Source organism: Centruroides vittatus, unplaced genomic scaffold (genome assembly GCF_030686945.1).
Source record: "Centruroides vittatus isolate TY-2023 unplaced genomic scaffold, ASM3068694v2 contig_920, whole genome shotgun sequence".
NCBI lineage: Eukaryota > Metazoa > Arthropoda > Arachnida > Scorpiones > Buthidae > Centruroides > Centruroides vittatus.
Genome location: NW_027122607.1, coordinates 950228 through 965067, shown reverse-complemented (window position 1 = coordinate 965067; position 14840 = coordinate 950228). Strand labels below are relative to the sequence as shown.

General features: G+C 35.2%; 1 protein-coding gene across 2 annotated transcripts in view; it reads left to right on the top strand.

Annotated features, from left to right (window-relative positions):
- Positions 1-11021: 11021 nt before the first annotated feature.
- LOC136984475 (lysine-specific demethylase 4A-like) overlaps positions 11022-14840 on the top strand; it is a 53392-nt gene continuing 49573 nt past the window's right edge. Inside the window, exons 1-2 of one of the 2 annotated variants that reach the window (XM_067281474.1) lie at positions 11022-11193; positions 14188-14363. In XM_067281474.1, the coding sequence (XP_067137575.1) occupies positions 11056-11193; positions 14188-14363 (314 nt within the window). In that variant the 5' untranslated portion in view covers positions 11022-11055. The remainder of the gene's footprint in view (positions 11194-14187; positions 14364-14840) is intronic. The other variant, XM_067281473.1, reaches the window with a different exon arrangement.

Sequence of the window (14840 nt, the reverse complement as noted above, 5' to 3'; positions counted from 1 at the left end):
CAAAAATATACATGTGTAACATCACAACACAAATAATTATTTTTAAACGAAGAATTAAGTTAAATTTTAATGTGATTGATGTTTGTTTTTCAATGACCAATATGTTTATAATTAGGTATAACGATAGAAAGTTAAAACTTCCTCATATCAGATGAAAAATGAAATACATGGCTACCTAAAGCTTTTATTGCAAAATAATAGGAAGAGCTAGTCTCACACGAATAAGTTGCAACTGAAGGAAGTACCATATTTTATGGTATATAAGAGACAACTTTTGTCTAATAAAAGGCCCGAAAAATCATCCTGCATCTTATATGTTAAGTGAGATTTCCCATAGGCTAATGAATTAAGATTAGATTAGTACCTGTTCTGACCTAACCTAACATTAATGTGACAGACTAATAGTGTTTCATTTCGTGGGTGATTAATGAAAAACAATTTATGAACCAATTAATAATTATTACTATGTAGTTTGGAAAATTCAAATCAAATAAATAACAAAAAATAGTTATTGTGACATCATCACAATGCTGGCTGCAATTTTTAATCATATTTTAATGTAAATGATGCATACACAAACGTAATCTCTGTCACCTATACTGGTCCTGAAATTTGCTTGAGGTTGCACGCATTTCTTTGTGGTGTTGCAATTTCATTTTTGAGGTTGTATATTAAAAGAATTCTTTAATTTAAGCATATTTCATCATCATAGGATCACATATATAATTATACACTTGATATAGTACCTTCATTAATAGAAATAAAGTTGAAGTCAACAACAGGAATGATCTATTTAGCACAGAGAGCTAATTATTGGGCTTTTTGACATCTAGAAATGTAAAATTTATTTATGATGACATTGTTGTATAATTTTTTAAAAATGATAAAAGTTTAATATTTTTCACTGACTTTTTCATCAATTATTATTACTTTGTTTCTTTAAAATTCTACACAGGTTTTTAAAGTAAAGTTTAACTACAAATGGAAGTATTCACTATTGGTATGTAGTTGTGAAATCTGGAAGTTAAAACCCTAGAAATTTCTGAATTTGTTCACTCCAGTTATAAACAACTTAATCAACAACATTCCATACCCGGGAAATTATTGACCCTCAAATGGCAACGATTGTCCCCTATCAACAAACCGTTATTCCTTCGGAGCAGGTAGATCATCTTGCACGATGGTTTATAGTTAGCGCCCGAACTAGTCGTTTATTTAATATCCCGGGAACACCTATGGCCCTAATAACGATTCGTTTTCGATCACGTGACAGGTTTTCCCATCAAAAACTTATAAAAGACGCTTCCTTCCCCCCCTAAGGGGCTCTCCGATCGTCTTTCGAGTACGACGTACAGTACACTGCGGCCTCCTCCGGACCCACAAAAAGCTTCTACGACTCCACTCGCCGGACTCCGTCTATTACGGAATTTATAGAGGTTTTCTAAAGTTCTAAAGAATTCTACAGTTTTGAGTGCCCGTCTACGACAGTCTACAACTTTTTTCCGGATTCCGTCTATTACGGACTTGTTAAGAGGTATGAAAAATAATTGTAAACTCTCTCTCTCCGGCCCCTTTTTGTATACGAGGGTAGAAGTGTACTTTAGTTCGTTTAGCTTGTATTAAATCTTGTTTTTGTTATAAAATGGTGTCTTTCTTGACTGTCGGCTTCGCCTTATCGTCGACCCCATCCTTCCTCCTCCTCCACTCGCGTAACGCGTAACGCGCCGTCGACGTAACAGCCATCCTTGACAAGTGAGTCACGGGAAAAAGAGGTACGACTCCCTCTTACCTCCCCGAGATCTCACACATTGGTGACAATCGAGTGGGTTTCCGACTTATTCGGCACCCCCCGATTTCACATATTGGTTTGCAGGAGTGGGGTCTCGACTTTTTCGAAAAATCGATAAGGCGAAAAACAGCCACAGTCGGGAGAGAGGTCGAATTGAGTTGAATTAGGAATCATAGGAGTAGGGTCGTACTAGAATCTCAGACCTAGTTGTAAGAACTAACGAAATAAACATAATGGAAGACGATCCCCGCGATGCGGCCGGGCCAGCCCACCCAAATCCTAATCCGGCACCGAATCCCCTTACATTGGGAGGTTTAGGCGGAATAATACCCCTATTACCCATATTCTCGGGAGAAGCAGGAGGCCCTCGGGTAACGGACTTTTTTGATTCGTTAGCCGATGTTACTAAGGTAGCGGCATGGTCCAAGGCCCAGATGCTGGCAGTGGCAAAATTAAAACTTACGGGTATCGCGAGAGAATTCGTCCGAAAGGACCGAAGAATAAAAGAAGTGGAGGACTTCGACGAATTCAAGCGATTGATGATAGCGCGTTTTGAACGGGAGCCATTTTCCTTTCGATTATCTAAATTTTATGCGTGCGTGCAGAAAAGGGACGAGGACGTACAGACTTATGCTGCTAGACTCCAAGCACTGGCGATGGAGATAGAAATTACGCCGGAGCCTGGCGCGACTGCCGCCGAGACCGCGATTATTGAACGAGTTCAGAGGAAGGAGTTAGATGAAAGGCTTAAAGCGCAATTTTTGAACGGAATAGACATAAGAATCCGGCAGCGCGTAATGAGCCGTGAGGCTGAGACATTCGATGAGGCTCTAAAAGCCGCGATCAGTGAGGAAACAATTGAAAGTCTCACCGCGCATCCAAGAGGAATCATGCGAACAGTAAGGGAAAGCGATAAAACCTCATCTCAGGAGGATTTAGCGCAACTAACGTCAGCGATGGAGGAATTAAAAGCTAAAATGGACGGACTAATCCGAAACTCTCCTCGATTCGGCTCTAGAGATCCTACATCTCGCCGGAATCATCGAGGAGGCTATACTCCTAACTCCTACAATAACAATTCCTATAATAATCCGCCTCTTAAGCGCAACGAAAATCGGTCGAACGCCCCTAATCGCCGATTCGATCGACCTAATCAAAATCGGAACCGGAACCGATATAATAACAGTAATGACCCAAACAATGATAGAGATAGGGTTCGATTCAGATCCCAGTCTCCAGCAGAGGATCGAAATCGCTGGAGAGGCCAAGTTCAGAGAATCAAAGGTCAACGACCTCCAAATAGACCTAGAAGAAATCCTACAGTTGAGCGGAAACGACGCTATACTGATTCAGGTAGAACCTTTTCTCCTCCTCAAACAGATTCATCAGGAGAGGAAAGAGACACGAGATGGAAAGGCAGGATAGGACTAACGACAATCTATTCAAGACCTAAACCTGTTATATTGGTTTATGTCAATAATATTCCTGTGAAGATGCAAATTAATCCTAGAGCAGAATGTACGATCATATCGAATGACCTAGCAAACAAATTGAAGGGAAAAGCATCTGTAAAGTTTGGACTTAGACGAAAATTAGGAAATCCTTTAGGGAAGCCAACCACCGCTATTGGAACAGCAACCCCCAGGTTCAAACTACGGGGAAAGAAATTTTCCATGCCATGTGCCATCGTGCGAGCCGAGATCACAAACCCGTGTGACGGGATATTGGGACGAGACTTCATCGAAGCCCTACAATTAACACTAGATTTTGCTAATGCACAGGTGATTTTACCCAATCAGAGGACTGTTCATTTCTGCACTTCCCGACGGCCGCGCAGGAAGAAAAGGAAGCGAAGAGATACTAGTAACAGGAAGAAAAACTTCTCTCAGATCACTACCCTAAATGAAAGCTCTTCGGACATCTTCCGAAATGAACGAGTTACTCCCGCCGAAAGGAAAAGGAATCAACAAACCCGGAGCACAAGAGGAATAATTGCAGCCCATAGGAAAAGAAAGCGACCTAGAATACAGCAAGATGACACTAACACGACTGTCGATCAACCTATGGTATCACAGGGAGAAAACCCATTAACGGCCACGCCACTACCTGGCAAGCTATCCGACTCTGAGGATGACTTCACTCAGTCCTCCATACTCCCTTCGCTACCGGAAGAACAGACAGAACCGGATAGCGAGAGCGAAAGTGAGAGAGATGACCGCAAGCCCGAACGCGAAGTTTCCGAACCGGAAACGGAAGAAAAACAGGAGACCACTCCACCCTATGCTCGTCGCAGTCAAGGGTCAGCTGCTGATCGACCTTGGGTTCTATCGAGACCCACTCGCAGTCGAATTCCTCGACTTATTTCTCCTGCCGTTAGTCGGTCATCCTCCTCCTTAAGCCTGTAAACGATTTATAACATGTTGATAGGACATTAGTCGCACTTCGAGAGTAGAAGTAAAAGTAATATAGAAAGGACTTTAACATAGAGGCATTCCTTGTGAAAACCTCATTCTTTGATTTTCATAAGGAATATCGAGACCTATCAGCCCTAAACACTTTACGCCGAAGTTTAATACACGGCGGAGGAAAAATTCTAAAATTCCTCTTCGGAACAGCTACCTCCGAGGATATTACGACCTTAAATGTCGAAATCTCTAACATCAATGAACAAAACGAGAGAATTATTCATTTACTGCGCTCACAAGCCACCTTGTTGAATGATACTCTAAATATCAGCAAAAATAATCGACACCAAATCTACGTGTTATTCAAACGGCAAGAATCATTTAAAGAGCTATTAAATCGCTATAGTTACGAACTTGCGTTTGAAATAATTAGTCGGATACTCGAATTCTCTATTCAAGAGTTCCATCTCCAACTAGTAGCCTTACGAGAGGCGATTGATATACTAGAAAAAGGTCAACTAAGCACCTATTTCGTATCACGAGAAATCATGTTACGTACCCTCCGAGACATTCAACTACAGCTTCCGGAAGGTTACACTATGGTCGAACCTATAAGACCTGACACGCTATTTAAATACTACCAGTGGATTACCACCCTGGCTGTAGCAGTACCTGGTAAGTTGAGAATCTTTGCTAAGATCCCATTAATCACCCCTAGTGGATACTTCGATATGTACGAAATTATCAAATTTCCTACATATATACCTGATCTAAATACATTCGTACAAATCCAGACTAATTACCCTATAGTCGCCTTATCCATGGACAGACAGTCCTATATGTTATTACAACACTACGAATTAATAATTTGTCAAAATGGATCACTTTCCTATTTGTTCCGTAAACGGACCTATTCGACGTTTCCCTCAACAAAGTTGTGAATATGCACTCTTTAGTGGCAACGAAGTCGCGGTCAAAGACCTTTGTACCCGCCAAATCGTTCCACACTTTCCGCCAATTTTTAAGAGGATTGATCAACTAGGATCATGGATTTATTCTATTCCAAATCCTCTCACCCTAACTATTAGATGTCCCACTCGACATCAACAATCTCCATTTTCATCCACTACTCATAAATTAAACAAAACGGGAATACTCCATCTCCCAAACGCATGCACCGGCTATGTACCTGGATTCGTCCTTACTTCGCCGTTCCGAATGCAGACCACCATACAATTGGAGATAGCACAACAATTAATAGTGCCACAGCTAGAACAAATCGTCAACAAATCTGAGATCCTGTTGCTGCAAAAACGCCTTAAGGATCCTGACCTCCCGAAACTCACATCGGACTACGATATTCGATTAGCAGACCGTTCTTTGAACAACGTCCAATACGACCTAAATCACCTGTTACGGGAGCCAACAAAATCATCTCCCATAACTTACCCATCTTTAATAATAACCATTATTGCTGGTTGTCTAGGCGCTATCCTCACGGGACTTTGTTTATGTTATAGTTATCGCAATTACTCACGATGCAAGAAGTACTCACGATGCAAGAAGACCCGTGCGACTAGTCACCGACCTCCGCCGGAAGAGGAACTCGAAGAAACCGCCTTCAACGGAGACGGAAATCCGCCCGTACCTAGCACTCCACCGGGCACTTCTCACGAAGAAAAACCCCGAGGCAACCCGACTCCACGAAAACAAAAATCTATTGTTCAATCCTATTAACAAGGTCATCCCCACACCGCCATTTTCCCTTTTATTCCTCATTTTAACGTACTAACGTTTATACCTATATTCATAGATTTGTCGCGAACGATTCTAATATTTAGTTCGTATCCTAGAATTGTAGATTAACTCTCTTTAACGGGATTTTTTTTTCTCATACTAACCTAGATATATATTGAATCTTATTTTAACGAGAGAGAGAGTAAAATAACCTTTTTATGTAACCTTGCATACCTCTATCCGGAATTCAAGGATTCATAACTCAAAAAAATGACTTATTATTAACATTTATTTTAAATCCGAGAACAGTGTCTTCATCACCTTTACCGAAGATGGCTGACTCACGCAACTTTACACCCGATTCACCAAATTAAGAACTATCCACCCGAATTTAATTTATCCACGTGGACGGACAACTCTATCAACTTACCTACGAGTCTTGCCCATCCAGAACAATTTATATCCAAACATCCAAGATTGTGATAGTGTACTACACACCACCCAATTCCAGCGAACAAAGAAATTCCACCAAACAGTCTCAACTCATGTGAACTTTGAACTGCAGTCTCGACCCTAGGTCAACGATGACGTCATCCACCCACCCAACCACTTCCAAGAACTCCAGACGCTCGCCTCTCCTAACCTCGAGTAATAAATATTGTCACGCGTCTAAAACGCGTCGGGATATATATTTTGTAAACAACTTTGATATTATGTATTATCGCAATGATGTCACCTATTAACCTAATCCTTTCCGAGAGAGAGTAATATATCAATCTAAATTGTAAACATACCTCAACCCCCCTGCTTATGAATCAAATCTTTTAAAATCACACTAACTAAGTGATGATTTTAAAGAAAGCATGGAGTGAATGTGAAATCTGGAAGTTAAAAACCTAGAAATTTCTGAATTTGTTCACTCCAGTTATAAACAACTTAATCAACAACATTCCATACCCGGGAAATTATTGACCCTCGAATGGCAACGATTGTCCCCTAACTATCAACAAACCGTTATTCCTTCGGAGCAGGTAGATCATCTTGCACGATGGTTTATAGTTAGCGCCCGAACTAGTCGTTTATTTAATATCCCGGGAACACCTATGGCCCTAATAACGATTCGTTTTCGATCACGTGACAGGTTTTCCCATCAAAAACTTATAAAAGACGCTTCCTTCCCCCCCTAAGGGGCTCTCCGATCGTCTTTCGAGTACGACGTACAGTACACTGCGGCCTCCTCCGGACCCACAAAAAGCTTCTACGACTCCACTCGCCGGACTCCGTCTATTACGGAATTTATAGAGGTTTTCTAAAGTTCTAAAGAATTCTACAGTTTTGAGTGCCCGTCTACGACAGTCTACAACTTTTTTCCGGATTCCGTCTATTACGGACTTGTTAAGAGGTATGAAAAATAATTGTAAACTCTCTCTCTCCGGCCCCTTTTTGTATACGAGGGTAGAAGTGTACTTTAGTTCGTTTAGCTTGTATTAAATCTTGTTTTTGTTATAAAATGGTGTCTTTCTTGACTGTCGGCTTCGCCTTATCGTCGACCCCATCCTTCCTCCTCCTCCACTCGCGTAACGCGTAACGCGCCGTCGACGTAACAGCCATCCTTGACAAGTGAGTCACGGGAAAAAGAGGTACGACTCCCTCTTACCTCCCCGAGATTTCACACATTGGTGACAATCGAGTGGGTTTCCGACTTATTCGGCACCCCCCGATTTCACATAGTTAATACATACACAAATTTTTACCTATAATATCTTTATCTTTATACAAATTTTATCATTTAGACTAGTATCATTGTTATGCTGTAAAATTCATTATTTTCATTATATCATAATTTGTCACCTTCTCAGTCCACGTTAAGTTGAGTTTGTGGAACTCTTCTGTAATTACAATTAGAAATGTTAATAATTGTTTATACGCAAGCTTTCTGCAAATGTCTATTGAATACAATTTCCACTGGCAACAGATCACTGCTCTCCCTTAATTCCATTTAGAAAAAAATAAGAGATTCCTGTTTATGGTTTAAATTGGCTTCACAGATAGATTTACATCATTTCTACATTTGATTTTTACAATTGAAACATTAAGTAAAAATAATTTTAGCAGACTCTCTCTTAGAATTTAACTCATAAATCATACAGATTAGCTATCAACAATTAATTTAATATAAAGCCAAATGATTGTTGAATTACATTGGGCTATATTAATACTACTAATTACCAATGGCGTGCCATGACATTTGATGAGAGGGAAGCTGTGTTTTTGTAAGTAGTCGACTTTCAGGGGCAATCAGTTAATTGCGTGTTAGTGATGGTCTAGGGTCCATTCGTAAGTGCGTCATGGTGTATGACAAGTATCTAACATAAAATAAACATACACTATGTACAAAATAGATTGCTTTAGGATAATCAGCTGTTGGGACATCCCGGGCATCGATGTGGTTCTTTGATTGTCGATGGAAGGTGGTCCCGGGACAGTGGCATTGACAAGTCTGTAAGGCACGGGGAGACTTCGATTGTTGGCGGTCTAAGTCCGAAGTGGCATGGGTTACAGGTTGAGCACAATAGACAAGAAACTGCTTTTTTTGCGCGTTGAGACACGGCATTTTAGTTATTCGGAATGTTAACCGAGTGCGAGGTGTCCTCAATTGTCGGGGATTATATCAATCTCCATTCTTTCTTTCGTCCATTTTGATTGGTCGTTCTCCCTCAATTATGCTTCCCGAGTGGTTGGTCCCTCGTTACTAAATGTAACGAGATTCTTACCTGGAGCACGAGAAAAGTCAAAATCGAAGATGAATTCGATCTTCCACTGATCATAGGATGACTTCCTTCCGCGATTTATGGTTTCTGCCTTGTAGTCCTATTACAAACGACTTTTTCCTATGTTTTTTTAAACTAATAAATTTTTCTCTAAATTAATTGTTTTTCGCATCTTTCGTGACGGTTCAGACCTGTCCGGAACTTCACTTTTCCATAAAAATTTTAAACAAATAGCGTAAATGACAAAAATAAACAATTTATTTATTTTAGTTTTAAAATACAAATAATACATACATAACACAAATTTATATGATACAAACAATAATAGAAAAATTGTTTTTTTAATTTTTTATAAACTAACTCTATTTGGCGATTTTTTTCCCACAAAGTCTTTAATTACTTTATCATAAAAGTCGCTGGTCGTGGACTCCATCAACATATTTGAAAGCTCTTTTTCTATCGAAAGCAACGCTAGCGACGACAATTTTTCCTCTGACTGAGCAAGTGTTCCTGGCCAATGTATGAATTTGCTTCGTGGTTGAAAAACTGCACTCGACAGATCCACTGGTAGATGGTACCATAAAAAATATTAAATCATATAATTCTTTTAGTACGTCTTAGTTCGGATCGTAATTAATTATAATACTTTTTATGTCTAAGAGTTACTTGCCAATGTAGTCTGGACACGAATATAAATACTGTATTGCAATTCACTACATGATTTAGATAAATCAAAAAATTTTCCATAAAATTTTAATTTAAAGAATTAAAACTCACTTGAGAAAATTGTTTTTCATAATATTTAAAATTATTAACATCTAAAAGTGATAAAAATTCTAAAGATTTTATGTCTGAAAATTTGTCAACATAATTGTAATTAAAAGAAAATTATATTTAATTATAACTTTGCAAAGAAACGTATATAAAATAACATTGAATATTCTTTAGGTTTTAAATCTTAAAACAATTCACTTAGTCAAATAGCTCCCTACCAGTGGCTAAGGGATAGAATCATTGGAAGCATTATACGATATTTTGGTGTGTAGCATCCACCGGCTAAACCACCAGAGGTTGGTGCTCTGTAAAGCGCATGTGCCAATGCCTGTAAATTGGCTGCTTTACACCATTCAAATATTTTTGCCCTGGAAGCTGTCCCGTATTCGAAAATACAGTGCTTCCATTGGGAATATGCTTACACGAATTTAGATTCGAATATTATACAATAGCCATCTTATCATTGTTTTTGACATGTACAGAAATCTGTAATAAAATACATAAAATTAATATTTTATTATACAGCATTAAGTAATTCAAAGTACGTTCAAATATGAAAATAATTGTGCAATATGCATTTATATTAAAATACAAGGGAAGTGGCACTTCCACGGCTTCCAATGATGGCATGCCACTGCTAATTAGTAATTAAATGTCAAGTAGTTTGGCTTAGAGATAGGCACTAGGTGCCATTGCTTGATAAATTTAATTTAATAAGAGATGGTGCCTAATGTCTACCTCTAGGCCAAATTATTTAACATTTAATTAGTAATTAGTAGCATTAATATATCCCAGTGTAATTTGGCTTTAATCTAAAATCAGATTTATAGATGTTTATACTTATAATTAAATGTAATTCTAAGAAGAAAGTTTCTTTATTCTTGACTAGAAAAAATTGAAACAGAAGCTAAAAATTTACATTATCTACATTTTATGATCTGCAATATCCGGTCCTGTAAAATATAAACAACTTTCAAACTTTATTTTTATAAAAAAAAGTGATTATCTACTGTATATACATTATAACAAGATTATGCATAATGTCAGGGTATATGGTGGAATTGTTTGAGTATACATGCCTAAATTATTAAAAATGTGTTCAAATTAAAGTTTTCATTATTTAAAGTTTAACAAGATTAAGCTTTTAATTGCTTTCTCTTCCCAAGGATTTGAAATTTTAGTTTTAATGTTTCAAATATAAGGATATCCAGATTAGAATGTATTTAGATTTTGTACACTCTGTATAGTTAATATTAGTGGATCTCACATTTAAATGGATAATTGCTTTCTTCTGTCATTGTCGTCATCATCAATATATTCAAAGTGTTATCTGAAACTACAGGACACTAATGATGAAGCTGAATTGGGAGTAAAAGTAAAATCGAATTAATTTAAATGAAACAAAATTGTTAATCACATTTGCAAATCTACATATGAACATCAGGGCTTTACTTATATAAATACAAATTTTTATTTATTCAATAATTTATTCTTAAATATAATTAATATACACATATTTTCTATTATATATAAATAGTTTTGTTATATAATCACATATGTATTATTATTTAAGGAAATCATGAGTTATCCAAATGTTACTAGTTCTGGGATTCCTCGGATTATGGTTTTTCAACCAAATTTGGAAGAGATGAAGGATTTTCCAAAATATATTGAATATATGGAATCTAAAGGAGCTCATAAAGCTGGTCTGGCAAAGGTAAGGTTATTAGCATATTATAAAAACAAAACTATTATAAATTTACCAAGTTATATATACATGAAGTGAATTTTATATTTTGTATAATAGGTCAATTTATAGATATGTAAACTTCCTAGCTCATCTTGAGAGATACTCTTGAACAAGACTGTAAAGTCAGAGTCATGCAATTGGAATCAGAATAAATTCATTTCTAGAGGATTCAGAGTTGGTAAAAATGGACTGACTCTGACTCCTTTTTTTTTTTTTTAATGTATTTTATATCAAGCTCCTTTCTTGCACTATAGGAGCCTCTTGTAATGCATGATTTTATTTTATGATGGTTCCCTTACTTCATGATTTTTCTTTGCATATCACTAATTATTCTTGGTTTTATTTTTAGAAATTTATATTCAAATATGTTCTATGTTAGCTAATTCTAAATTTTTAATGTCAAAAATCTCATATAAAACAGTTAAAAAGATCTGGGTTAACTCTAGTGTTTTTGAATTCTTTAACTACAGGTGGAAAACATTTTGTGTCAATGTGTGGTTGAAGATAAAAGTGATAGTGGTGATAATGAAAAACTCACTGGAAAGAAAAATGCTTTCAGTTTCAGTGATTCACTTAAAAAAATGCTTTAAAAGTAGATGATGATTAACTCAGTAATGATGAAATGGCTTTCTGGATTAATTTACCAAAGTATATTTTAAATTATTATTTAGAGGAAGGAATAAGAGTTGGACATACTAAAATTTTATGTTGGAGTCAGGATTTGGTCTGCTAACTCCACAGCTCTCCACAGTCCTGAAGATGAGCTGGAAGGCCTGGAAATATTAGGATTTAAAAGAAATATTTTAATTTTCAGAAATACAGAGAATTGTATGTGTTTAAGATCTCTGATTGAAGGCTGATTGAAATTTATGGATTCACATTCATATAATTGCTGTTCTACCATATCTAGAAAAGAATATATATTTTTTTTCATAATTATAACTTAATTTCTTTTATCTTGTCTTATTTTATTTTATTTATGGTCCTTGGTGAGGATGAACTTATGACCAACTGTACTAGTATTCAGTGATTTCAACACATTCAAACTACTATTGTTTCCATGTTGCCCACCAGTTCTGCATATTGTAATATCTGAATATTTTATATTCAGATACTACAATATGCAGAAATTACAATATTTAGATGTAGGGTGTTTACAAATGATTCAGCACATTTTATTAATGAATTATAAATAAATCAAACAATTTAGGAAGTTATACTATATCAAATCATAGAGCAGCTCAGTTTTTTATGTATACAGTTTTAGTATGGCTTGTTTTGCTGCTAGATGGTCACAGTGCCAGATCCAAAATGATGACCATACAGGAGAAAGCAATGTGTGTGCTGTGGTATCAGTGGATACCATTTATTGAAAGCTGTAATATGTATAGGAAACAACTGTAATTATAAACCATCATCAGTAATACCATATACCAGTTACCATATTTGTGCCAGAATCTTTTAGTAAAAGGAAGATTTTTTTTTATTTTGAAAGCATTTTGTAACACTGTTTAGTTCTTCATTGATTCATCCATATATGAGATCCTGAAAAATGAACTCAGAAAGCCAGCCTATCATATTCAAAAATGGAGAAAAAATTGTTTGTAATACATTAGTTATCTAAATATCATTAAGTAAACAAATGATGATTTTATTAAGATGTTTAAGATTTTATTTTTACATTCTGAGAAATATATCTGGAATGATTTTATCAGTGAAATACTTTCAATATGAAATAATATAATTTGGGCAAATTTTTTCAATAACCTTTGGACTCCGATGTCATACGAATATAATTCAAGAATTGACAACCATAATTTCTCTAATTAATTAATGGATCTCTGTGGCCCTATGATTATTAATATCCCAAACTTATTTGTTAATTCTGCTTTTAGGGGCCAATTAAATATGATGTCTTTACTGGGATGGGGATATGTACAAATTTTGTGATAGGGCGGGGGAGTATTAGTTTAATGATGATGATCTAAAGATTTAGAAAAATTTTCATATTTAAAATAATTTTTTTTACCAATATCATTATACAGAAATATTTTGATCAATTGATTGCATAGCAAGTTCTCACTTAAATAGGCTCTGTGAGAAATCCTCTAGTAGAACTTTCAATATGAAAGGATAATGGCAACAATTTAAGCTTTACAGATAAAGTAATTGCTGACAGATATATTGGTATGTAACATATTAACTTTAGTCTAGGAGTTACTTTGTATGATGTCATCAGACTCTTTTCTGAATTTCACTTTTTTTTTTCTATTTCCTGTTTTTAAAATTAGCCTTGCCTTGGCAGGAAATATGAATGAACAAATGTACTGTAGATCTGTTTAATTTTAATATTGGGGTTGCAGATCAAGCATGACATCAGCATGGGAGTGTCTAAAAATTGGTGACGAAATGTGACAGGTGGTGATAGGTGATCAAAAAAGAACTTAAAATTGATGATATCATATTTGAATGATCCCATACAGTAGTCTACATTTTAGCAGAATGTTTAATGATGATGCTGTTTATTCTTGAATGTTTAGTGTATAACCTTTTCAACTTACCTGATGCTTCTTCTACTTCCATTTCTTCTGTAATGTATACTTAATTATTTGTTTTAATTCTGATTTAATTAGTAATCAGTCAATTTGTTTGTTAATATAATCCTAATAATAATCTTGTGTTTGATACTGTTGAAACACAATTTCTTATTTACATAAATTGTTGATAAATCTTTTCTTCAGTTTTCACACTATGTTATTTTCATTTGATGAATATATTTAATATATAACCTTAATAATTCCCAATTTTTTCTTTGAGATTATTTTTAAAAAACTTTCTTTTATAGTTTTGGACAGACTATGATATTTGAAAAATTACTTACTTTTGCATAATTAACGAATAATTTTTTATTAATAGTTAAAAATTTAATTTTTAAAAATATAAATAAATAAATAATTACAGATTATTCCACCGAAAGAATGGTGTCCTCGAAGAAGCGGTTATGATGATATTGAATTAGTTATTCCAGCTCCAATATCTCAAGTTGTTACTGGTCGTCAGGGCATGTATCAACAATATAATATTCAAAAAAAGGCAATGACTGTTCAAGAATTTAAGAAATTAGCTGAAAGTGAAAGGTATTGGCTTTGCACTTCATTACTAATTTTAGAAAAAAAATTATTATTTTGATGATTCTTAAATTATTCACTTTAAACGATTAAAATGCTTTAAATAAATATTTTTTAAATCAAATATTCTTTGTACAGTACATCATATTAATTGAATTGTGTTTTGGTGATATTTTGAATTGATGATTACAATGTGTTTTAATTTTATCGTTGCTTAATTTAACCATAATAAATAAAATCAAATAATTTTTTTTCTTTCATATATCATAATTTTTCTTTTCAATTTTTCATCTATTTCTGTAAAAATATTTATTATAAACCACATTCATATTTAAGATATAAAATATGTGAAGTTTAGTTTGTGCCTCATGTTTTTATCTGACACACTGAATTTATTGCTAGTTATAAAGATTTCTGAAATTATCTTTGATGAATAGATAAATATTATTGTGTCAAACAAAAATATAAATTGTGATTCAGTCTTAC